The 24,581-nt window shown below is 51.8% G+C and overlaps 1 protein-coding gene across 2 annotated transcripts in view; it reads left to right on the top strand.

Moving 5' to 3' along the window:
• Nucleotides 1-226: 226 nt before the first annotated feature.
• Nucleotides 227-24,581, top strand: part of NOS2 (nitric oxide synthase 2) — a 33,704-nt gene continuing 9,349 nt past the window's right edge. The window contains exons 1-18 of one of the 2 annotated variants that reach the window (XM_059378744.1): nt 227-354; nt 3,739-3,823; nt 4,601-4,723; nt 6,190-6,338; nt 9,731-9,893; nt 10,612-10,703; nt 11,634-11,775; nt 11,874-12,013; nt 13,370-13,544; nt 13,637-13,738; nt 16,877-17,071; nt 18,289-18,371; nt 18,946-19,090; nt 19,955-20,059; nt 21,004-21,053; nt 21,430-21,604; nt 23,404-23,536; nt 24,500-24,578. In XM_059378744.1, coding sequence (XP_059234727.1) covers nt 248-354; nt 3,739-3,823; nt 4,601-4,723; nt 6,190-6,338; nt 9,731-9,893; nt 10,612-10,703; nt 11,634-11,775; nt 11,874-12,013; nt 13,370-13,544; nt 13,637-13,738; nt 16,877-17,071; nt 18,289-18,371; nt 18,946-19,090; nt 19,955-20,059; nt 21,004-21,053; nt 21,430-21,604; nt 23,404-23,536; nt 24,500-24,578 — 2,243 coding nt within the window. In that variant the 5' untranslated portion in view covers nt 227-247. Of the gene's footprint in view, nt 355-3,738; nt 3,824-3,857; nt 3,941-4,600; nt 4,724-6,189; nt 6,339-9,730; nt 9,894-10,611; nt 10,704-11,633; nt 11,776-11,873; nt 12,014-13,369; nt 13,545-13,636; nt 13,739-16,876; nt 17,072-18,288; nt 18,372-18,945; nt 19,091-19,954; nt 20,060-21,003; nt 21,054-21,429; nt 21,605-23,403; nt 23,537-24,499; nt 24,579-24,581 lie in introns of those variants that run through there. The other variant, XM_059378745.1, reaches the window with a different exon arrangement.

Raw genomic sequence — 24,581 nt, 5'->3', positions numbered from 1 at the left:
CTGAACGCCGACCTCCTTGAGGACGCCAGCGGGTGTAGTGGGCTGGGGACACAGCCAGGAAAGTGGAGACGCGGGCCAACTATCCGGCCCTGGACCAAGCGCCGGGTAAAGCCGGGAGTGGCCACACCTGCTCCCCGCCCCCCAGTCCACTCCGCCCCGGGGCGGGGGCTGCGGGGTTCCCGCCGCGATAAAGGAGCCCCGGCGGAGCTGGGCGAGGAGGTTTGCGAGCTGCGCCCGTGCTGGGGCCATGCGCGAGGGGCTGGGCGCTGCGTGCGAGGCCGCCCGGCCCCGGCTCTGCCGGCTTCTCCGCCGGATCCTGCGGCCGCAGCCTGCCTGCGGGACCCGCCGAGCCAGGTACTCCCGCCGGGCCGGGTCCGCCCAGGGAGGGTGGCGGGCGGCTCCGCGCCGGGACCTGTCTCGAACCCGGGCGCGCGGCCCAGACCCGCTGCGTGCCTCGGGTTTCCGTCCAAGTATGAGGGTTGGAATGTTCGCCCCCGTAAGATTCCGATGCGGATTTACTTAAATCAAGTGTTTTCCTCCTTTAGAACGCTTTGGAGGTTGCAGTTCAGTAGCCACAAACGACCCAGGGAAGCTCCGCGTGCTCCCCAGAGAGGCGTCTACGCGGGCAGGAGTAGGAATTGGGGATGTTTCAGCGTTTGGGAACTTTCTGGATGTTTCAGTACTAGGGACTGCTGCATGCTTTAGGACAGATAGGATGAAGAGAGCAAAGAGGTTCTTGTTTTACGAATTAGACCCATTTCACAGAGTGGCCCACCCCCCACCCCGTGTATGCAGTGGCGGTCGCCAGGAGTGGAAACTGCAAGGGAAGTCAGGACCCCCGTTACCCCAAACGACCCACAGAAGGCAGCGTCGACCTTAACCATTCTCAGTCACTAGGAGGATTCCTGCTGATGGCAGATTCTTAACGGTCCGTGGCTCCCTTGAAGGATCTAACAGGGCTGAGCATAGCTGTGGGTTTAACCAAATTGCAGGAGCACGTGGATAGACTGCGCAGTAATTCGACTACAAGTACTCAGATCTTTAGTACGCTCACCTGGCTTCCAGCTACCCGGTCTCCCAACAGCAAGCCCAAAGAAATTAGCTACATTTGGTGGGGAGGGGGAGGACGGTGACTTGGCATAGCTTTGTTTATTAGTTTTGCAAATTAAAAAAAAAAAAGATTCCTAGTTATGAAGGAATGCATGGTTATAGTTAAAGTTGGAAAATGCAGAAAACTATAAAGGAAAATTCAGATCGATGCTGTCATTTAATGCTAGTCACTGTTAATTAATATTTACTGGCATCTTCCCCAGGTGTTTTTCTATGCTTGGGCGCGCACAGACACACACACCGAGCATCAGACCATATACACAGTTTGAAGCATTACTTATAATAGTGGAGAAGCTGGGCACAACCTAAATTATGCAGTCATAGGCAATGTGAACAGGCAGACTATGGACCCCTCCGTAGAGTGGATTTTTAAAAAATTTTATTTATTTATTTGAGAGCGAGAGATCACAAGTAGGCAGGGAGGCAGGCTTCCTGCGAGCAGAGAGGACCCTGAGATCATGACCTGGGCCGAAGGCAGAGGCTTAACCCACTGAGCCACCCAGGCGCCCCTAGAGTGGATTTTCAGGTAGTTTTTCGATATTTGGGAGCAGTAGTTAGGTGAAGTATAGAAAGAGAGCGTTTCCCCATCTAAACGTTACTGTGGACTAGTACGCTTCTCAAATTCTCCAGTCCTGTGGCCACAAGTAAGAAGAAGGAAGCACGAACGAGCAGGGGAGAGAAGGGGGTGAGTTGTGATGGCAAAAGATCGAGAAGAGCAGGGAGGCATTGCCTCATTGAGGACCCCAGGCTCAAAGCTTCTTCTGATTTAAGGAGCCTGGTGACGATCGCTCAACCGTGGCTTACCTGTTCTGACTGTACAGACTACCCTATTTTGGATTTTTTTTCTGGTGGGGCCCCCAGTTTGGATCAGTGGCTTGATGGTAGTGGGTCGCATGGAAAGCTCTTTATAAGGCTGTTGAATCAATCACTCCATTCAGGTAGAAGTTGCGTTCTGATACATACTTACGTTCTCTTAAAGAGACACTCTCTCTTTATAGCTATAAATCACATGGTGCTACTATCTAATGTATGTAGTTAATTATACAATGTTAATTGAAATATACAGTCATTACTTTTCCCAATAATTAAAGTAATACATACTCATTCTTCATATTCCAACACATTACAAATAGGTATAAAGTGGAAAAATGAGAGGGTGCCTGGGTGGCTCAATGGGTTAAGCTCAGTGGGTTAAGCTGTCTTTAGCTCAGGTCATGATCCCGGGGTCCTAGAATCGAGCCCCGCATCCGGCTCCTTGCTCGACAGGGAGCCTGCTTCTCCCTCTGCCTGCTTCTCCCCCATGCTTGTGCGAACTCTCTCTCACTTTCTGACATAATAATTTTTAAAAGTGGAAAATGAGAGATCCTTATAATACTTTCTGACTTCCTTTCCCCTTGGACATGTGCACACACATATGCCTACCCCGGAAAATAGCCAAAAGGACACAGAACACAATAAGATTTCATCCTGTGCCCCCAGAGTGTGATTCACCCCAGGAGGAGGCGTGTGTGGGGTGCGACTCTTGGGTGCTCACATGTAAGGGGCCCAGAGAGGTCACATGCCTTCTGTTCCCTGCAGCATTTGCCAGGAGAGCAAACCTGGAATTCCAAACCAGAGACAGTGGTTTCTGAGTGATTTCAGACTCCGAGGGCCTTTTCATCTTCCAAGAACAGCCAAAGTTCTTTGTATCTGTCATTTTAAGGGGCGCCTGGGTGGCTCAGTTGGTTAAGTGTCTGCCTTTGGCTCAGGTCATGATCCCAGAGATCAAACCCCACGTTGGGCTTCTCAGTGGGAAGCCTGCTTCTCCCTCTCCCTCTGCTGCTCCCCCTGCTTGTGTTCTCTCTTCTCTGTCAAATAAATAAAATCTTTAAAAAAGAAAAGAAAAGAAAAACAAGCAACATATTTTTTAAAAGAGTCCTTGACGTCCAGATACCCTTACTGAGACATCTTTGGATGACATGATGTCTCAGGTTGGCTTTGAAATGACAGCAGACCCCGGGAGAGTAGAGTTCAAACAAGATTGGCAACTGGGTGGGGTTGAATCTGGGTGAAGGGCTCCTGGGGATTTATTGCATTTTTTTTCTACTTGTGTATGCTTAACATTTGCCATAAATGCTTAACATTTACCATAAAATAAAATTATGTTACCATAATAACAACTTAGGATAAATAAATAAACCCAGATAAATCAGGGGCTTTACATTAAAAAAGCCCAAGTCCCCCCCCCCCCCCGCCCTAGACAAGTGGGTCGTGGCAGTGCTGCTGGCCTGGGAGGACAGAGTGGAAAGGAGCCATTCCCTGGACACTCCGTGTCATCCCACATTGGTACTCAGAGCTTCTGTGGGTCACCATTCGGGCAGGCAGCTTTGGCTAAGCTCCCTGCTTTATAGCGGGAAGGCAAGAGAAGAGGAGGGGCAGGGAGGTTGATGATGACGGGGAGACTGGGTCTGACCAGCTGCCTCCCCCACCGCGTGCTCTCCTCTTCCTGACCAGCAGCTGAGAAATTCACTCCCACCCTCTGAGCCTTGGTTCCCCCATCCGTCAAATGAGGGCTTAGCAGTGGGGGGCTCCGAGATCGCTCTCTGCCCTTAGATATCCCTATCTCATGCTGGCTGTTTCCTTTTACAGTCTAGTGACACAGGATGACCCCAAGTGTCACAGCCTCGGCAAGCACCGGAATGAGTCCCCCCAGTCCCTCACAGGGACAGTAAAGGTCAGTGAGTCACACGGGTGTGGGAAGCCTCTTCCTCCCTCGCCCAGACGGATGCAGGTTGAGCAGCCTGGTGGATGCTGGGATCTGGGCAGTGAGGAGGGACCCGCAGGGGCACAGGTAGGGGTGAGGAAGGGCCTTGGGAGAGTGGGATGATCCCTGGTGGGCAGGAATAGTGGCCCCCATGGTGCTCTGGCCCCGGATCACTTGGCAGTGTGGGCCGACAGGCATGGATGGAAGGCGACCATTCATGGAGCCGGCAGTGGGACACCCCAGTGTGATTCCAGACTCAGCGGCTGAGCCCCAGTCCCAGCCTCTAGCCCACAGGGTCCATCTTTCCGAAGAGCTTTGGACCTTAGCCTAACAGACAGGTGGGCAGAGAAATGGGTGAAGATATTTTCCATATTCTTAAATAACTCCAGGGAAGGTAGTGGTATATTCTTCCTTGCCTCCGTTTCTGTTCTCTGCAGTACTGGCTGGGACAGTCGTCTCCCTTGCATCTAACCTCAGTCCCTCCTCTTGCAATTCCACCGAGGGAGCATTTGGCAGGGTCTTGGGTGAGGAGAGAAGTGTGGCCCGCAGCCCAGGCACCTGGAACTCTTAGCAGGCACTGGCCCAGATGGCCAGGCTGCCGGGAAAGGAGGAGGGACACAGACCCACATCCTGACCCGGGTCCTCACCCATAGGCCCCCACCCCAAGCCAAAGTAGGGCCCAGGGGAGACCTGTGGGGCCCCGGGGTAAAGGCATTTGTAAATTGTTGGTGTTTCCCCCCACCTTAGACGTCTCCAGAAACCCTGGTCAAGCCGGATGGGCCCCCGTCGGCCTGCCCTCGGCATGTGAGGATCAAAAACTGGGGCAGCGGAATGACTTTCCAAGACACACTCCACCACAAGGCCAAAGGGGTGAGAAGTCCAGGGCTCAGGGAGAACCACCCTTGTCCCAAGGTGGGGAACCCATTTGGGCCTTTGGTAGATCAAGTGGATGTTCCCCTGGGCAAACCAGACAATTATCTGGTTGATCACAGGGTGCTGGGAACAGAGGCCTGTGGTCTGTACAAATCACAGGACATAGATGATGCCAGCCCCCTGGTAGTCCCCTGATGGATGCTGGATTGTCCAGGAGATGGGATAAAGGGTCACAGGAAGAAATTCAGTCTTTTGTAGAGATACCGCATAGTAACAGGGAGGGTTTTTCCTTCCTTCCTTCCTTCCTTCCTCTCTCTTCTTTTTTTCTTTCTTAAGATTTTTTATATTCATTTGACAGAGCAAGCACACAAATGGGTGCAACAGAGGGAAAGGTAGAAGCAGACTCCCCACTGAGCAGGGAGCCCCATGCTGGGCTCCATCCCAGGACCCTGGGATCATGACCTGTGCTGAAGGCAGATGCCTAACCGACTGAGCCACCTGGGCACCCCCCGGGGAGAATTTTCTAACAGAACTGCCCAAGGGTTCCTGGGTGTCTCAATGGGTTAAAACCTCTGCCTTCAGCTCAGGTCATGACCTCGGGGTCCTGGGATCGAGCCCCGCATCGGGCTCTCTGCTCAGCAGGGAGCCTGCTTCCTCCTCTTTCTCTGCCTGCCTCTCTGCCTACTTGTGATCTCTCTCTGTCAAATAAATAAATAAAATTAAAAAAAAAATAACTGCCCAAAGCTGGACTGAGCTACATCAAAAGATAGTGAGTTCCCTGTCATTAGAAGGATTCAAGTGCTTTTTGATAGGGAGATTGGAGAAGAATTCAAGCAGTTAGTGAGTACTTGGAGTAAGTGTTCAAGAGTCCTTCTCCTAAGTTTCTTATTCTAACTATAGAATGCATTCTGATTGTAAAAAAGAAAGTCATTGAAAATTTCAAGACCTTGAAAGTGGAAAGATTTCCCATACCTTCCAGAAATTACTACAGTTAACCTTAGGGTGTACCTCCTTCCAGCATTTTTTCTGTGCCCTCCTCGGACTTCAGGATTTGTATCCTCTCCTTTTGGTTCATTTTGGCTGAATACCAAGTGTGTTCCCAGGAGCCACATCAGCCTCTCTAAATGAGAAGATAGTTGAGATATTCCCAGGGACCAAGCTGTTGACTTGGCCCTGGGTCTGCGTCTGGCCGGGGGAGCAGGGTCAGAGACTGAGCCCAAGGCGGTAGGAATCACCCCGGCTTACACCTACTTGGGTCAGCCAGTAGAGGAGAGGAGATGTGTGTGGCAAGAAAGCTTGGTGGACCCCAAGGAGGAGGTGCCACAGGGGTGGAGAAGGGCAGCAGGAAGCTGGAGAAGCTGGAGTGGGAGGTGGCCAGGAGAGTGGGCCTGGAAGGAGGACCCTTGTCAACACCTTCCTGAGGGGCCAAGCAACCCCCTCACCACCTACCTCTCTCTTTCCAGGAGCTTGCTTGCAAGTCCAAGTCTTGTCTGGGAGCCATCATGAACCCCAAAAGTTTAACCAGAGGACCCAGGGACAAGCCTACCCCCCCAGATGAGCTTCTACCTCAAGCTATTGAATTTGTCAACCAGTATTACAATTCCTTCAAAGAGTAAGTTTCACCTGGGCTGGATCGCTACAGACCTCTTTCCCCAAGCTCTCCCATGTTCAGTCATTTCCCTCTGACTCCAAGTCCTTTCCCTTTCCAGAGTCACAGGGGAGCCAGGGCTCAAGCACAGTTTTCCAAGGGGAAAGACCCCAGAGTCGGTTCTTGTAATCGTAAGCAAGAGAGGCATAGCAATGGTGGTTAAAGTGTGGGCCAGGAGAGTAACTGTTTGACCTTGAGTCCTGGCTGTGCCGGTAACCAGCCCTGGATCCTTGAGGAAGCCAGTTCACCCTCTCTGCACATCAACTTCCTCATCTGTAAAAATGGGGTGAGAGTAGAACCCAGCTTTGAACAGGGTAACTTTGACGATGAGCTGATACACGCTCTTCTAATAGGAAATGTTGGAGAGAGAAAGGACTTTTGGGATCACTTGGTCAGACCTCCGCCAGGGGTGAACAGGGGAGCCCAGTCCCAGCTAGAAGCCATATGCCATCTGACCTGGAGAGAGCAAGTCCTACTCTTTGCACTGAACTCTGTGGGGTTCTATATTCCTAGGTTTCATAGAATACATGATTATTAATGTAAAGCCCACTAATAACTTTAGTATAAAAATATACAAAGGGATTGTAAGACAGAATGGCTGAGGGAATGCATTTGCTGTTTTATGGGCCAGGAGGGGAGTATAGTTTTTACGGTGTAAGCCACACAGCTCTTTACTGCATGAAATGAATCACAGAAATGCACCTGGGACCACCCCCACCCTATGGTGGAAAGAGTGGCTCCCGGTAATACCATGTCTCCTCTTCTATGATCCTGCAATGTCTGAGCAGGTAAGGGGCCTTGAGCTTCTGAAAAGTGCCCTAATCTTCCAGGGCCGCTGATTTCAACCCTGGCTGTGCCTAGAGTCACCTGAGAACTTTGCAAAATGCTCATGCAGGGTACCCTGGTCCAAGGACATCAGGATCTCAGGAATCGGGGACAAAGCAGAGCTCTGTATTTTCTAAAAGCTCGTTCGGCGACTCACCTACAGAGCTGGGTTGAGTAACCCATTGGGGGTTGTCTGCCATGTATGCTGAGAAGCCACAAACTCTAAAGGAGTGCTTTGTGCCTTGGAGGTTCAAGATCCTCGGGCTGTCGGCTCTGCCAATAACCAGTGAGCCTCTCAGGGTCTAGGAGGTCTCCTGATGGGCCTCACTGGGCCAGCGTATCAGCACTGACATTCACTGGGCACTAAGTGTGTTCTGTTCCCTGCGTAAGTGTTTTATAAGCAATGCTCACCACAACTCTGAAAGGAGTATCCCCTTCCCATTTTATAGACACCAGTAGGAATTTCCATTTTATAGGAACGAAAGCCCACGGAGGAAATAATTTACTTGAAGTCAGATGTTTCAGAGTCCCACAGCTGGGATGTAAACCCAGGCCATTTGGCACCAGAGCCCCTGCTTTTAACCTGTGTTCTGGCATCCAGCTCTTTGACCTTGAAGGTTCCAACTTCATGCTGGACCTGGGAGGTCCTGCTGACGTTTAGAAGGCACTGGGTAGGTGCTAGCCCTGGGAAGCCACCGGGTTGCTCCTGGAGGTTTCAAAGAAACCCACTTGTTTCTCACAGACTGAAGGTCTGTTTCTCAGTCTCAAGTCCATACCTCGAACCTGTCAAGAGGTCCTGGGGGGTGTGACAGACCAATGGCGGTCCATTCCCACGATCACACAAGCAGCCAGAGTCACAGACAGCTGGCAGGTTCGGTCTTTAGCAAATGAAGGATTGTATAGTTAGAAACTGTAACTTGCTCAATGTTCTGTTCAGATCCATTCACTGATGTCAAAAGCTACACTCTTTTTTTTTTTTCAGAACTCATAGGCATCATAGCATCTGAAATGCAACTCTATATGAAAACAGTAGTAAAATGCAAAACTCTAAAGGAATAGGGGGAAAATGTAAAAAAAGAACCCTTTCTTACCTAGTCATATACTAACACCAGGGAGTGGGCTCAAGGTATCCATGATTTGGTGATTGCTACACTCTCCGTGCCCAGACGCCGAGCAGGGAGTCTTGCTAGAAGCTTTGTGTGGGGAGGGGGGCTCCCAGTGTGACCACCTCAACCTCACCCAGCAGGTCCTGATGCCAGGGTTGTTCTTGCCAATAAGGAACCCCAAATGTTTTGTGTCTGAGCTTTCTTCTTTGGTCAAGGAAGAGCTGTCAAGGCACTCTTCATCCATAGAAAAGGCCATTCTGTTCTGAGTTATCCTTTCTCCTAAATCAGTTCATTCCTTAAATCATTCTGTTTGTTGCCATTTCAAATTGTCTTTGGTGTTGATTGGAAAGTTCAAGGTTGGTGTGTGTGTGTGTGTGTGTGTGTGTGTGTGTGTGTGTGTTTTAAAGCCTTTCTGAATGACTCCCTCCCTGAGGGATATTTTGGCCACCTGGGAGGGGTGAGAGGGAACAGTTTAGAACAGTTTAGAAATCGCCCCCAGGAGTGCTGGCTGAGCAGACTGGAGGTTGAGAAACAGTACATTCAAGGGGTGCCTGCGAGGTTGGACCATTCCGTGGAGGGTTCCTGCCTGAGTCAGCCCTGGGGCCCTGCAGGCTGGGTCCTGAGCACCCGTCCCTGTTCAGAGAAGCGTAGGCAGGCCCTCAACCTCTCCTCGATTGCAATCCCCCCAGGGGCAGAAGGTGGAAGGTTAAGAGCCAGGGCTTGGCATCAGGGCAATGGGAACCTGAGCCCTACTTGCTCTTTATCACACTTACGTTCCGGGGCCCGTCCTTCACCTGCCCTGCAGGGCCTTCCTACCCCGGACTATAAAGTGGACAAAAAAACCACCTCCCTCACAGACTCAGTGAGACCCCAACTGTGAGCTGCATCGCCCAGTACCTGGCTCAGAATGAGTTCTCGGTACATAGCAGCCGACATGGGAGGGACAGCTCATCTCTGGACCACGGGAGGTGGCCAGGAGGCAGGAGGTGGCTGTGACTTGACTTGATGGGTCCTTCTCTAGTCTTGGAAGTGTCTGAGGCTTGTATCCTTGCTGATGCTTGCCAAGCTGAGATGAATGGGATTGGAGGAAAAGCGCCTGACAACAAGGGTGTCCGTGGGATCAAGAGCATCGGGTAACCAGCAGGAGCCAGTGGAGAAATGAAAATGATGTTCCCTGTTCCAAAATGAGGACGAATCTCAAGACAGGGACAGCAGAGCTTTAAGCCAAGCCTGGGGCCCTTCTGAGGCCAGGTTCCGGGGTCCCACACCTGTGAAGCTGGCCCCAGAGGGGGATGGTCTCCCTGAGGGACATCTTGCCCTCCTGGTCCCCAAGCTCAGTTCCTGCTTCTGTGGATTGAATGAACCCCCCACCCCCATCTAAGGCCATCTCATTGTTGATCTTCCTGCTGTCTTCCTGTCCCCCAGGGCAAAAATAGAGGAACATCTGGCCAGGGTGGAAGCAGTAACAAAGGAGATAGAAACAACAGGAACCTATCAGCTGACGGGGGATGAGCTCATCTTCGCTGCCAAGCAGGCCTGGCGCAACGCTCCCCGCTGCATCGGGAGGATCCAGTGGTCCAACCTGCAGGTGGGCTTCCCCAGGCCCGGGCAGGGGCGGAAACTGGGAGGCGTTGTGCACAGCAGCTGGGCGAGGCTCCCCCGTTCTCTCTTCACGTTGGTGAACATGAAATGGGGACTCATAGGGCTCCTCCTGGAAGTCTAGGATCTGATGGCAGGACAGGATGTGTAGCGGGTCTTTGGTTTCCTGTTAAACCCAGACGTAAAACCGAATGAGCTGTTGAGACCCTGGTGCTGCGAGAGAGGGCTGTTTGAGTCCTCGGCTCCCAGGAGACGCTGTCTTTATCCTGGCCTCCTTCATTGCTGGATAATATGGAAATTGCTTGGACAGGGAAATGGATGAGAAATGCCAGTGAAACCAACACGGGTTGAAAGAAAATGCTGGGAGCCCAGTGTGCTGATGTTCTAAAGGGAGTAGGCTCAGGCTGTGGGAGTCCCCATTCACATGCCCAAAAGTCTGGTTTTCTTGGGATTTGGGTTTTGATAGGGTCTTCCAAGAGGGGTTGCCTGAGCTCCCTCAGGAGAGCAGGAGAAAGGCGGGATGGAGCAGCCCTGAGATGGAAGGTGTTGATGCAGAGAAAGAAGAGAACATTCGTCTTTGCTTGGTGCTTGGGTGGTGGTGGGGTGTGCGGGCCACTCCCCCGTTCCCTCATAACTTCGCTTCTGATCAACCCTGGACCTCTGTCCTCATGGTCCTTGATGGTGTGGGCTGGGTGGGCCGTGTGCAGGTCTTCGACGCCCGGAGCTGTTCCACTGCCAAAGAAATGTTCGAGCACATTTGCAGACACCTGCGTTATGCCACCAACAATGGCAACATCAGGTGAGTTCCCTTTCCCGGGGCTGCAGCTGGGGCCCACCCTGCCCCAGAGTCTGAGCCAAAGGATGCAGACAGGTTTAGGGAAGGCTTCTCCAGGAGAAGCCAGGGAGAAAGAGAAAGGAGCAAGATGCAGGCTTCTTGGGCAAGCCTCCGTGAGCTTAACCCCTCTTCCTAGCCCATGCCCTTGACTTCTTTTTGACTTGGAACCATTTGGAGGGGGCGGGGGATCTTTGAGAAGCAACATCATCACTGCTCAAGGTCAGCCTCCCCGCTTTTTAGAAGGGATGAGAGGTTGGTTTTGCAGCTCAAGGCTCCAATGTGTCATTTTCTGCAAGACTGGGAATCACTCTTCATCAGTACGCATTCCCCTCTCCTAACCTTGCCTTCTCCTACCCTCAGCCAAAGAGGTCCAGGGCTGATGGACTGAACAGCCTGTTCGGCCATTCATTCATTTTTCTGTTCGGCAAACAGCGCCCTTATAATGGGGACCTAACCCGTGACTAGGCATGGCAGTGGGGTGGGGACAGTGCAGAGGTGACTAAGGCCAAGGACCCTGCCCCAGCCCACTGTGCCCCTGTTCCCGGTGCTAGACAAGCGTCCCACTCATCAGACTGCGCCAGAGAAAGGTGCAGCGAGGGCAAAGGCTGGGACGGCTGACCCCACCCGAGGGATGGCGAATATCCTGGAGGGGGTGGCCCCTGTATTGGTCTTAAAGGAAGGGGAGGCGCCGGAAGCAGAAGAAGGAGAGGGAAGGCATGTCAGGAAGAGGGCTGTCAGACCAGTGAGTGGCACGTTGTGTTGCTGCAAGAGTTTAGTGTAGGTGCAGAAGGATGGGGAGCTGGAAGACAGGAGGTAGAGGGGGACCTGGGGAGGCTGGCTGGGAGCCCCCACCAAAGCCGAGGAGTCACTGGCACTGTCCTTGTCTTGGGGAAGGTCGGCCATCACCGTGTTCCCGCAGCGGAGCGACGGGAAGCATGACTTCCGGGTCTGGAACGCTCAGCTCATCCGGTATGCGGGCTACCAGATGCCTGACGGCACCATCCTGGGGGACCCCGCCAGCGTGGAGTTCACCCAGGTATGGGGTCTGGCCTTGGTGGCTGACAGAGGGGAGCCAGAGGGGTCAAGGGGCCTCATTTGGGCCAGTGGACTCATTTGGGCCCGTCTTGCCCCCAGCTGTGCATCGACCTTGGTTGGGAGCCCAAGTACGGCCGCTTCGATGTGGTGCCTCTGGTGCTGCAGGCGGATGGCTGTGACCCTGAGTTCTTTGAAATCCCGCCCGACCTTGTGCTCGAGGTGCCAATGGAACATCCCAGGTAAGCAGGCGGGACTGCTGGGGTATGCCTGTTCCATCCCTTCCTTGGGGAGATCTCCGGCCTCAGGCCCCTCTTTGCCCCAAAGCCCAGCCAGCATCAGGCAGTGGCCCAAGGGCTGGCTCTCGAGTCTTGCCTTGTCAGCACTTGCGCAGCAACCCCAGACCTGGGACGCAGGCCTTAGACTTGGAAGGATATGTTGATGATGAGGGGGAGGCAGGGGCTTTGACAGATGGGGCCCTAGAAACTTAGAAAACAGTGACCTTGGGGGAGAAACCCTCAAATGGCTCTATCATTCTCACACTGAGCATCCTAGCCCTCTTGTCTTCCTGCCAACTCTCTCAGCTGCTCCCTTCTGATTGTGGTGAAAGTATAAGGCCATAGTGACTTCTGGAGCTCACCTGGTTCAGCCCCTGCTCTGGGCAGCAATCATCTTCACAAAAATACTTCCATATGTAGAGACTCACTGTGTAGCAGGTATTGAGTTGGACTCTTCTTTTTGTCCCTTCCATACATTGAACTCACTCCCACCACAGGGCCTTTGCACTTACTGTTCCCTCTGCCTGCCATGCCTTTTCCTCAGAAATTTAAAGGATTCATTTCTTCTCTACAATGAGGTATTTCCTGAATGTCACCCCCTCTGAGAAACCTATCCTGATCACTTAGTCTAGAACAAATACTCTTATCTACAACTACATCACCTTATTTTTCAATTCATCTGTTTACTTGTTTAGAGTCTAAACTCTAGTCCATAAGCTCCTTCAGTATAGGGATCTTGGCTTTCTTGTTCAGCTATATATAGCTAACACCTGAAGAGGAAGAGTACCTGGCACATAGTAGGTGCTCAATTATAAGCTCAATTATAAGCATATAAATTATATGAATTTACAAACGAGTGACACCATCAACTTTATTAGTAAACCTATGAGTTTGATGCTAGTATCTCTATTTTACTGGTGGGGTTACTAAGGCTCAGTGAGGCTAACTCACATGCCAAGGTCACACAGCTGGTAAGTGGTAAGGCAGAACTTGAACCTGGGCTTTCTGACACTAAAGTCCTTAACTACTATGTTGTGTTGGGTTCTCTGCATTTGGTACGGCGCCTGTCATATGCTTGTTGCTTAACGTACGTTTGCATCAACGAGCAGGTAAATGAATGCGTAATTAATGAATGATATCTACTGTGCCCAGTTCACCTCTCCAGGCTGGATGAATTTAGAGAATAACACTTGGAAAGAACTCTTCTTGGCTGATTCTTTTTCTGAAGACTTTTTTGTCTTTTTGTCGGTGGGGATGGGGGATGAGGGTGGGCAATAATAGTACAAGTCCCGTTGAGCGCTGGCTCTGCCTCCCTGCCAGGTATGAGTGGTTCCGTGAGCTGCAGCTGAAGTGGTATGCCTTGCCCGCAGTGGCCAACATGCTCCTTGAAGTGGGTGGCCTTGAGTTCCCAGGGTGCCCCTTCAATGGCTGGTATATGGGCACGGAGATCGGGGTCCGGGACTTCTGTGATGTTCAGCGCTACAACATTCTAGAGGTAATAGGGCCCATCTGATGGGGCCGGCTTCAGGTGTGGGTCTGTCTGGGGGGGCTCTCAAGGACCAACTCACCCCATCACTGCCTCTGCAGGAAGTGGGCAGAAGGATGGGCCTGGAAACACACAAGCTGGCCTCACTCTGGAAAGACCGGGCTGTCATTGAGATCAATGTCGCTGTACTCCACAGTTTCCAGGTATGTTGTGTTCTGTGGATCCAGAGACTTTCTGGTCAGAAGGTTCTCTGGTCTAGTCACTCATATCATGCTTGGTTCTCCCCTGACAACATTGTCCATTTTTTCATGTATCACACCAGTACTGAGCATCTTGTTTGTGCTAGGTGCTGGGGATGCAGACAGATAAGCCCTCCTTCCCACACTGGGTCTTCTAGTGTAAACTTGAATGCTTCTAGCAACAGGGTACTCCTTACCTTTCAAGACTTGTCCGTCCCCGAGCTTCAGCAGAAAATCCTCTTCCCTCTCCATTTCTCAAGGACTTTATTCCTAAAAATGCCTCCCTACTTCTTCTGTGTCATCAGTGTCTTCCTCTCTGCTGGATCACTTTCAGCAGTGACTAATAGGCTGTAACATTTCCTATTTGCAAGAAATAAACAACCAGCTACCCAAATAAGAACCACAGCGACTACCTTGTTTTCCTGTTTCCCTTTGCAGCTAACCCACTGCAAGATCTCATACACCTCCTTGTCCTCCAGCCACCCCAGTCAGATTTCTGTCCTCTACCACTCTTCCGGTCACTTCGGGAATTCTTGCTGCTTTCTAGACTCACCTAGATAGTCTCACCTCAGGGCCTTTGCACTTGCTTTCCCCACTCTGCCTAGAACACCCTTCTCACAAATCATCCCATGACCCCCTCCTTCCCTTCATCCAGGTCTCTATTGTCTCCTCGTTAGAGTCATCTTCCTGACCACACCTCGGAAGCCGGCACCCTTACCCTGACTCTATCCCAACCCTCTCTCTTCTTCCTTTAACTCTGTCTTTATTTCTCTTTGTAATTCTTACTAGTTCCTACATCACATAGTACATCTACTTCTTGCCTTTCCGTTAAGGCTGGACCTTGTCTCTCTTGTTCATTACTCCAGGGGGTAGGAGAATGTCTGGCCATACCGAATGAGTGAATGAGAGCCCATGTCCCCATGAGGAGGGGCTGCTCATTCCTTCCCTCAGCTGAGCGAATGTGCCCACCCTATGGGTCCACACACGGTTTAGTTGCTTGTGTGGGACTGAGCCTTCTCCTCTGTGTGCTTCTCTTACTCATATGAACGCCCCCCCTTCCTTTTGGGAAGGAGGGAGCGGATGTATGAAGATACTCCCCAAAGCCATCAGAGGCCTTGGAGGCCAGACTGCTAGGAAGACAGTCCTTTATACTTTCAGCAAAATACACTGAGTGTTTTGCATGTACTGAGCACGAGGCTTGGCCAAGGATGTGAGTGGTGAACAAAGTAGACAAAAACCCTTTCCTTGCGGAGTGGAATGGGGAGTTGACATGAAACAAACATCCAGTAAATATTTACAATCGCACAGTTTCCCAAGGCTGCTCACCCCATAGGCAGCTCAAGCCTGTCCTTGATTGTTGGAGTGGCGGGGTTGGTCTGAGGCGGAACAGGAAGAGCCCCCTGGGGCTGGCCCAGCTCAGAAGGACCCCACTGCCCGTGGACCACACATCCTGACTTCCGTGGGCTCTGTGCACCAGCCCTGTCACTGCAGGAGGCAGATATGTCCCAGAAAATCTGCTGATCTTCAACTGTCTCCTGATCGCTGAGGACTGCATCCCCTCATGGCTAGAGTGTCTCCAGGACTTCCTCGTCACTCTCCTTCAGGATAAACTTCCTCATCTCTAAAACGGGAATAAATTGTAGGACCTCCCTCGCCAGGTTATTGTAGGAATTAAATGAAAATGTATGCAAAACACTCAACTGTGCTGTCTGGCCCCTAGCAAACCCTCAGTAGGCCTTAGTTTCACGGTTCCTATTAATTACCACCATCATCAGCTTCTGAGCTTACAGCTGGCCCTGCACCCGGGACCTGCTTGTACAAGTGTAAGATGGCAGAAGACCCCTGAGCCCTCCCTCAGCGGGCTGCTTTGGTACTTCTGCCCTTGACTCGGGCAGTGTCCTCCTCTAGGAAGGCCCCTTCCCTGCCTAACTTGTGCCCATCCCTTAGGACTTGCCTCGGTTAGGGGACCCCTGGGTGGATCATTCATCTAAGCATCTGCCTTTAGTTCAGGTCATATTTCAGGATCCTGAGATTGAGCCCCATGTTGGGCTCTCAGCTCAGGGAGGAGCCCATTTCTCTCTCTCCCTCTGCATGCCCCCGACCCAGCCCCCACCTGCTTGTGCTTTCTCTCTGTCAAATAAATAAATAAAAAATATATATACTTGCTTCCTCTTAGAAGCAGCTTCTGGAATCCCTTCCTCCTCCAGGTCTGTGTCTGCACTCAGCCTCCCACGTCCCCCAGCAGCCCCTGCACTTTCCTCTATTATATCTCCTAGCAGACCACTTGGGTGGCCAACTTCCTCTGTGTCCTCGCCTTAGAATATAACCTAATGCAGAAAAGGGGCCTTGTGTTCACCTCTGTAATGCCTGTGCCTGATGTGCTGCCCAGCAGATGCAAGTAAGGATGGCAATGAATGCTTACTGAGCATGTTCTGTGCTTCAAAGGCTTAGTGAATTTCAGCAGCTAATAGCTCAAGGTCACATGGCCAGCAAGAGGCCACGGTTTGAATCATGGCATTAAACAAATGTCTTGACTCAGTGAGTTGCCCCAGACAGGGGTGTAGCTGCCTCTGTTGGATCATTTCAGGAAGGCTCAGACCCCTTGGCTTCTAATTTTAGGATGTGGGACATGGTGGTGACTTGTCTTCCAAAGGCTTCGGTTCCCCCCAACACTCAGTCCTCTCTGGAGATGTCTAGTTCCTTCTTGGCTGAAGGAACTCCTAGAACTCTCTACTCACCAGTGGCAAGAAGGCTCCGTGGTTGGATTTATCAGCATCCAGAGGGAGCCATTTGTTGGGAGTTGTAGGTGTGGCCTGAGAACGGGATATTGCCTCTAGAGGGCCGAGGTGGGGAGCCACCACATGACCTGTAGGCCCACCATGACTATGGTGACTTCTGGGGGTCCTTAATGCTCCAAAAGTGTCTTCGACTTGAGTATTTATTTTTAGCTGCAACGAAGTGGCCACGGGCAATGGCTGTCCCATTTTGCTGATTACCTGGCCTTTCCACAGTCCATCTTGGGAGCCCCGCAGCCGACTGACCACACTCGTGACTCCCTCATCCCTCTCCTCAATGCCCCCTCTTTGCCTCCTTCTCATTCAGAAGCAGAATGTGACCATCATGGACCACCACTCAGCTGCAGAGTCCTTCATGAAGTACATGCAGAGCGAGTACCGCTCCCGAGGGGGCTGCCCGGCTGACTGGATTTGGCTGGTCCCTCCAATTTCTGGGAGCATCACTCCTGTGTTCCACCAGGAGATGTTAAACTATGTCCTATCCCCTTTCTACTACTACCAGGTAAGGGGGGGGGGGGCTTTCCTCTCCTCTGTATCTTGGGAGCTCAGGGGTGGAGAAAGAGCGAGAGAGAGAGAGAGAGAGTGTGTGTGTGTGTGTGCGTGCGCGCGCACATGCGCTCACCTGTGGGGGACCCATGGGGGAGGGTCGGGGACCCAGAGACCTGTGCTTTTCAGGCTGCACTCCTGGGAGGTTGAGCAGCGTTTGTCCATTTCCACAGAGAGTGGGACTTCAGGAAATAACTTATTCTACCTTCAGGGGCCCATTGCTCCACCGGGGCTTACGCTTCTGAGGCTGACCGCCATTACCCTTCTACCCCCACCCCCCATAGACAGTTGTAGCCCCTGATGCCGAAGAGCTTGGCTCCTGGGTCAGACGCGCCTGCAGGCGACTCTGCTGCCTCCTGGCTGTAGGATCTTGGGTGGGTCTTTGCACCCATGTGAGCCCTGCTGTTCTCATCTCTAAAAGTGATGGGCGTTAGCTCCCCAAATGAACTGGTGGATGCCCAGCCCAGAACGCATTCTATCACCGCTACCTGTTGAAAGCAGTTCATATTTTAAAAAGTCCAAAAGTGGAGTGCCTGGGTGGTTCAGTGGGTTAAAGCCTCTGCTCTGCTCGGCTCGGGTCATGATTCCAGGGTCCTGGGATCGAGCCCTGCATCGGACTCTCTGCTCAGCAGGGAGCCTGCTTCCCTTCCTCTCTCTCTGCCTGCCTCTCTGTCTACTTGTGATATCTGTCTGTCAAATAAATAAATAAAATCTTTAAAATATATATATATATATATATAATAAAAAGTCCAAAAGCACTTTGGTTAGATTTGGGGAAGAGCTTCCTTACATTCAGATGCTAACTAGCAAATCAGGGTGACTGATGGCTGGGGTAGTTTGTACCTGCCGTCCTAACACCTTCCTTTACTCTCAGAAGAGGTACCTGGTTTGAACTCGACATTGTAGGACCTGCCTAGTGATTAGACACTAAAGACAAAAGCGAAGTGGGGCATCTTCCTTCTGGGGAGAAACTAATGGAGAATAAGCCAGAGGACCCCACAGTGTGGGCAGGAGCTGCAGCTCTGAGGGAGACAGAACCCCCGTCCTCCCCAGTGTGGGCTTTAGGGACCCCCACCTCACAAAGGGCACGACGCGTCCTCTGTCTCCCTCGCGCCCCAACGCCAGAGCCGAGTCAGGGCCCACCCACCCTCACATGTGCTTTCTTTTCTGAAGGTGGAGGCCTGGAAAACCCACACCTGGCAAGATGAGAAGAAGAGGCCCCAGAGAAGAAAGATTCCATTCAAAGTCTTGGTTAAGTAAGTGCAAGCAGCCAGTGCTGAGATCTGAGCCATAGCCGTTCCTCCCAGGCGGCTGCCCTCTTAGCCTCAACAGGCAGGGAACAGAGAGACATGATGATCTTTATGGAGCGGTCCAGACGCCAAGGGGGAATCACTTGCCACCATTGGCCTCACCCTCCCTGTCCTCCATTTTCCCCAGGGGCTGAGTAGTGGGTTGAGCGGGTGAAGGGAAGAGAAGGGCCATGGGTCAGGGTCAGTAGCTGGTAAGAAACATGCATTCCGGGGCGCCTGGGTGGCTCAGTGGGTTAAGCTTCTGCCTTCGGCTCAGGTCATGATCCCAGGGTCCTGGGATGGAGTCCCACATCAGGGTCTCTGCTCAGCAGGGAGCCTGCTTCCCCCTCTCTCTCTGCCTGCCTCTCTGCCGACTGTGATCTCTCTCTCTCTGTCTAATAAATAAATAAAATCTTAGAAAAAAGAAACGTGCATTCCTTTCCCTCATCCTGCCACACTTTAAACACCACCCCTCCCCTGTTCTCCTGGGCCCCCCGTGTTCCTCTGGAAGGCTGGGTCAGCACAGTGTCTGTCCACGCAGGGCTGTGCTCTTCTCCTCCATGCTAATGCGCAAGACCATGGCATCCCGAGTCAGAGCCACCATCCTCTTTGCGACAGAGACAGGAAAGTCGGAAACACTGGCCCAGGACCTGGGGGCCTTGTTCAGCTGTGCCTTCAACCCCAAGGTAACCAGTTCAGCAGGACACAGGCCTTTTTCTCTGCCTGTGTACAGACAAATTGGCGAAAGTTCAAATGGTTTCCCTGCTCCTGAATGTCCCAGGGCCTTGGATATGCTGACCGTATGTTGTAAATCTGTGACAGAAGGATAGGTGTGTGTCCAGGGATTCCCAAAGTTACACAGAATGTAAGTTCTCCATGGTGTGCCGGGGAACACAGTTTGAGAAAATCTTTCCTAATCCAAGTCTCAATATCTGTGAGTTCCTGTAGATAAATTTTATTTCTATTTACTCAACACCTTCACTATAGGGTGCCATGCTAAAAGTGAAGGGGACAAAGGATTGAATAGGAAAATGAAACCCCAGAGGGGGACCCATTCATGCCATCAGTGTTGAATTTCCTCCTGTGTTGGGAGACGTCCCAATTCACGTGGGTGTGGGTCAGAGAGGCGGTGACAGGTGTCACCTGTCACCTGAGATTTGCTTCAGGCAAAGCATTCGGGTTCCTGGGGAGTGAAAGAATGGTTGTTTTTGTAACCTCACCTCATTTTTGTGGAAAATACATCTGCACACTAAGAATTCAAAATGGCAGCAGGAGTGTTTTGATTTGGGGCCTGCAGTGTTTGGGAGGTGATCCCTCCCTGGCTTGTGGAAGGATTGCAGTGGGGCTTGCTTGGGGCAGGATGGGGAGCAAAGTGTTCATGTGGGTCTGTTTGACAGAGATTCAGGAAGCACCTGCCTCTGTGCCCAGTTTGGGCTCGGTGTGGGTGGGGCCTGGTGGAAAAAGATGATTCGGAGGGAGGTGTCTGGCCTGGGTCGGGGAAGGGAAGCACAGGGTGTCTGGGATTGATGTCCACCCTCGGGGCTCTGCAGGTTCTGTGCATGGACGAGTACAGGCTGAGCCATCTGGAGGAGGAGAAGCTGCTGATGGTGGTGACCAGCACGTTTGGGAACGGAGAGTCCCCCAGCAACGGAGAGGTGTGTGGCCTGGGTCCCAGTGTTCTGGGGGTGGTGGTGCCAGGGCCCGAGGGGGCCAAGGAAAGGATCTGGGCGATTCAGCATGTCCTATGGAAGACATTTGGAAGTGAGTGCTCCGATCGCTCTGGGCTGCCTTAGCTTCAACATTTGACTGCCTTCTTTGTAATTATCACCATATGTAGGCGACCCCTTTCCTAGGACATACACTATATTTTCAAGTAAATTGACTTACCTTTTTTAACTAAAAAATTCATGTGTAAAGGAAACTTCGTATCATTCCCACATATGGAAAGCCGACAAAAAACCCAGTGAGAGCCCTAAGTTCTTGAATTTTCACTAGATACCGTTGCCTGACGTGGCTTGCTTTGTTTTTTTAAAATGAGCAATGGGCAAGTAAGTATTAGAGGTCTTTGGGCTCCAGTAGCTCCAGCTGAGACTCTCCCTAGTTTCCATAAAGATGATAATAATAATAGAAACAGGAATAACTAAAAAAAAAAAAAAATTACAGAAAAGAGAATACTCTTACCAGATGATTTGACAATATTTTGCATTGCACCTAAAATTATCTTGAGATCCTTGGAAATGAGGGTTATCTTAGAGAGTATGGGACCAATTGTCATTCTTACCAGGTTCCAAACAGGAAAAGAGGCTCACGCCCCATGAGGAGACTGTCTGGAGATGCCAGGTCCTCTCTCTACCAGACATGGATGGGGCTGGGCTATTCAGGGATACACCAGGGGTCAGGCCCACATGAGGTACTAAAGCTGACCTTGTCCTCAAGCCCTGGCCAGTTAGCCCCATACATAAACTGACTTCCATTTATGAATTTTGAACCTTCTTCTGCCAGATATGGCCAGTTTTGAAGTGGGCCACCAGAAGAAAAGTAAAAAGCAGTGCTTTTATGAATCTTGTCCTGAGAACTCAGTGGTTCTCTCTCTTTCTAGAAACTGAAAAAATCTCTCTTCATGCTGAAAGAGCTTACCAACAAGTTCAGGTAAGACTTTTCCTCACTCCCACTTGTCTAAGCCCTGCCTTATGGACCTAAGTGTTCTGGGACCCAGGTTTCAGGGAGGGTACTGGTTGTGTATAAGGGGGTCTCATCCAAGATGTCCAGGCAGAGAGAGTGTGTCAAGAGTCAAGCCAGGAAAACCAAGTCCTTCCCACAGGTCTGCAGGCTGAGCGTGCATTGGTCACAGGAGTTGGTGACAAGGCTTGGGAGCTGGAGAGGATCCAAAGATGGCATCCGCTGGCTGGTTCTGTGCCCAGCTGGAGTAGGAGTGCCTGAGGCTGGCTTACAGGCAGGTTGTGCTATGTGATGCTTGCATGGGTAGGGTCACTCCAGTTTCTGTGTGTGTGTCTTCCTCGGGCAGGTATGCTGTGTTCGGCCTTGGCTCCAGCATGTACCCGCAGTTCTGTGCCTTTGCTCATGACATCGACCAGAAGTTGTCCCATCTGGGGGCCTCCCAGCTCATCCTGACAGGGGAAGGGGATGAGCTCAGTGGACAGGAGGAAGCCTTCCGCAGCTGGGCTGTGCAAACCTTCAAGGTCAGTTCTTAGCCAGAGTTGCCCCCACAGCAGGGACTGGGAGGCCACAGCCCCCTCCTGCCCAGGACATCTGTGTCGGGTTGCCTGGGTGGCATGACCCCCGCCTGGTCCTACAGGTGTGGCCCGAGGGCTCAGGTCCCTGCTGCCTTCCCTCAGCCCCCCAAGGACTCCACTTGAAGCATGTGTCTCTGGGTGGGAGAAGAAGGCTGAGACACTTCCTGTCCTCTGGGAGCTTCAGTTTAAGATCTTTCCCCCTCTAATTATCCAGACCACCTGTGGGAGGCCACAGTAGGGCTTAAGACAAGGACCAAACCAGGCCCTGACTTGTGCCTCCTTTAAAGTCCGAATAACCTAACAAAAGGTTTAGGACGGGAAAAGTTGAGTAGCGCTGAGAAAAGGTCTGTGCTATGTGTTGTGTGCTTGCCTACGTGACTTCCCACACGCTTGCTAAACAAATGAGAACAATTCGGTTGGGGTCATAAGTTCATGGTTGGTCCTTGCTGCCCTAGTACAGCCCATAAATTACTTTCAGGTTTGCTGTATCAATACAGAACATTTGTACTGGCATCAGCCGTTTGGCATCACGAGGTCTGCTTATAGTTAATTGTGAAACTTATTGTGGGAACTTGTGGTTGTTTAACTAGACACAGATGTATTGCTTCTCCTATTGTAATATCACTACATATATGGCCTTAATGCTTTGAATAAACTTAGCACTGTTGGACATCCTCCTCAGTGCTCCTCTTGCCCCCATCTCTCTGCTTCTCGAGTTCTTTTCTTCATCCTCTTACCCTCACATTCCTGGTTGATTTGTCACGCCAGCCACGACAACCACCTCTTGATGAATTAGCCTTATTTTAGTCTCCCAGCCACAGAAAGCCTGGGGACAGAGACCATGCAGTGGAGTCTTTCGGACCTGTGTCAGAATCTTAGCAAGGTTTTGCTGCCTGTGGCCCGACACCCCTGATTTAAAGAACTCTTCATTGGGGCGCCTGGGTGACTCTGTTGGTTAGGTGTCCGACTCTTGGTGTCAGCTAAAGTCATGATCTCAGGGTCATGAGATCAAGCCCCGTGTTGTTCTCTGTGCTCAGTAGGGAATCTTTTTTTTTTTTTAATATTTTATTTATTTATTTGACAGATAGAGATCACAAGTAGGCAGAGAGGCAGGGAGAGAGAGAGAGAGGAGGAAGCAGGCTCCCTGCTGAGCAGAAAGCCCAATGCAGGGCTTGATCCCAGGACCTGGGATCATGACCCGATCCGAAGGCAGAGGCTTTAACCCACTGAGCCACCCAGGCATCCTATGTGCTCAGTAGGGAATCTTCTTGGGATTCTCTCCGTCCCTCCCTCTCCCCCTCCCTGCACTTTCTCTCTCTCAAATAAGTAAATAAATCTTAAAAACACAGCTCCTCGTGTAAGCAGAGCATTTTAGCCAGCCGTGGTATTGAGAGCAGCAGCTTTAGTCGGGGCAGACCTTGTTCCCAGGCCCTCACTGCCTCCACGTGAGTCCATACCAGGAGCACGGGAGTCACCCACTCTCAGGGGGTGGGCACGTGGGTAAAGTGAGATATTAACTAGTGCAGTGTTAGCATCCACTCGGAGAGCAGTAGCAACTATGTGCCAAGCCTGGTCACCTCTCTGAGTCCTCCCAGTGGCCCGATCCAATCCACGTGCTGAGTAATGATCAGAAGCACTTAACCGATCTGTAAGCACCTACAAAGTGGTGGCCCCGTTGTTGGCGATGATGTCATTGAGGATGACGGTGACCATGGTTAACACTAGTCCGCTCCACCTTCTTGCAGGCAGCCTGCGAGGCGTTCGATGTGCGAGGCAAACACGGGATTCAGATCCCTAAGCGCTACACCTGCAGTATGACCTGGGACCCACAGCACTACCGGCTCGTGCAGGACTCGCAGCCTCTGGACCTCAACAAAGGTACCTGCTGCATTGCCCAGCATGGGGCTCATTGCCCTGCCTGCTGGGGTGAGGGGCTCTGCACCTGGAGTCGGTGATCAAGGAGATCACGGGACCCTCTGAACAGAGGCAGCTGGCCTCGGGCTGCCAGGCCTTGGTCTCTTGTTGGACCTGAGAGACTGCTGAGGGGTGAGGCTGGAGAGCTTGCTTCATTTCCGAAGGAGGCTGTTTCAGGAGGAAGCCCCAGGCAGGTGGTGGAGAGGAAAGGGAGCCAGCATTGAGCAAGGGCCTCCTGTGTGCCAGGCACTGTGCTGGGCTCCTCACCTGCCACGCTAAGTGAGTCCTGACATTCATCTTGCAAGAAGGGCCCAAGGACCAGGGTGCCTGGCTGGCTCAGCTGATAAGGGCATCCAACTCTTGATCTCTGGGTCGTGAGTTTGAGCCCCATGCTGGGTGCCGAGATTACATTTAAAAAAAGCAGGGGTGGGGGCGGCATAAAGGAGCTAAAGTTCAGGGAGGTGAAGCAGGTTGCTAGAATGTGGCCTGGCTGGGATTTGAGCAGGCTGACGCCGTGACCTCTCGATGGTAGCTTCTGGATGCTGGGCCCCCTTGATTCCTCTTTTCTTGTACCTTGAATGCAGTAGTCCTGTCGGTTTCTGCATGTTGAGGATAGCCCCAAGATCAACTATGCTCTCCTGCAGGTGCCAGGCCATGGGGATGGCCTAGAAATGCACCTATTTGGGCACCTCATGCATCCCCTCCCCCACACCTAGCAACAGCACAAACACCCATGTCTGACCAAGCATCTTTATTTGTGATTCAGAAACATGGCAGGGAAAGAGAAAAAGAAAACCCCATGCCTGTCACAGTGGGATACCCCATGAGTAGTGTCCAGGCATAGCTGATTTAGACCCGGAAGCCTCCCTACCCCCTAGCCAATGCTTAAGAGCCACTCTGCCACATCATCCTCTCTGTCCCCAACAGCCCTCAGCAGTATGCACGCCAAGAACGTGTTCACCCTGCGGCTCAAATCACAGCGGAATCTACAGAGTCCCCAGTCCAGGTA

The sequence above is a fragment of the Mustela nigripes genome, chromosome 16 (assembly GCF_022355385.1).
Source record: "Mustela nigripes isolate SB6536 chromosome 16, MUSNIG.SB6536, whole genome shotgun sequence".
Classification (NCBI taxonomy): Eukaryota; Metazoa; Chordata; class Mammalia; order Carnivora; family Mustelidae; genus Mustela; species Mustela nigripes.
This window is presented reverse-complemented; position numbering and strand designations above follow the sequence as displayed.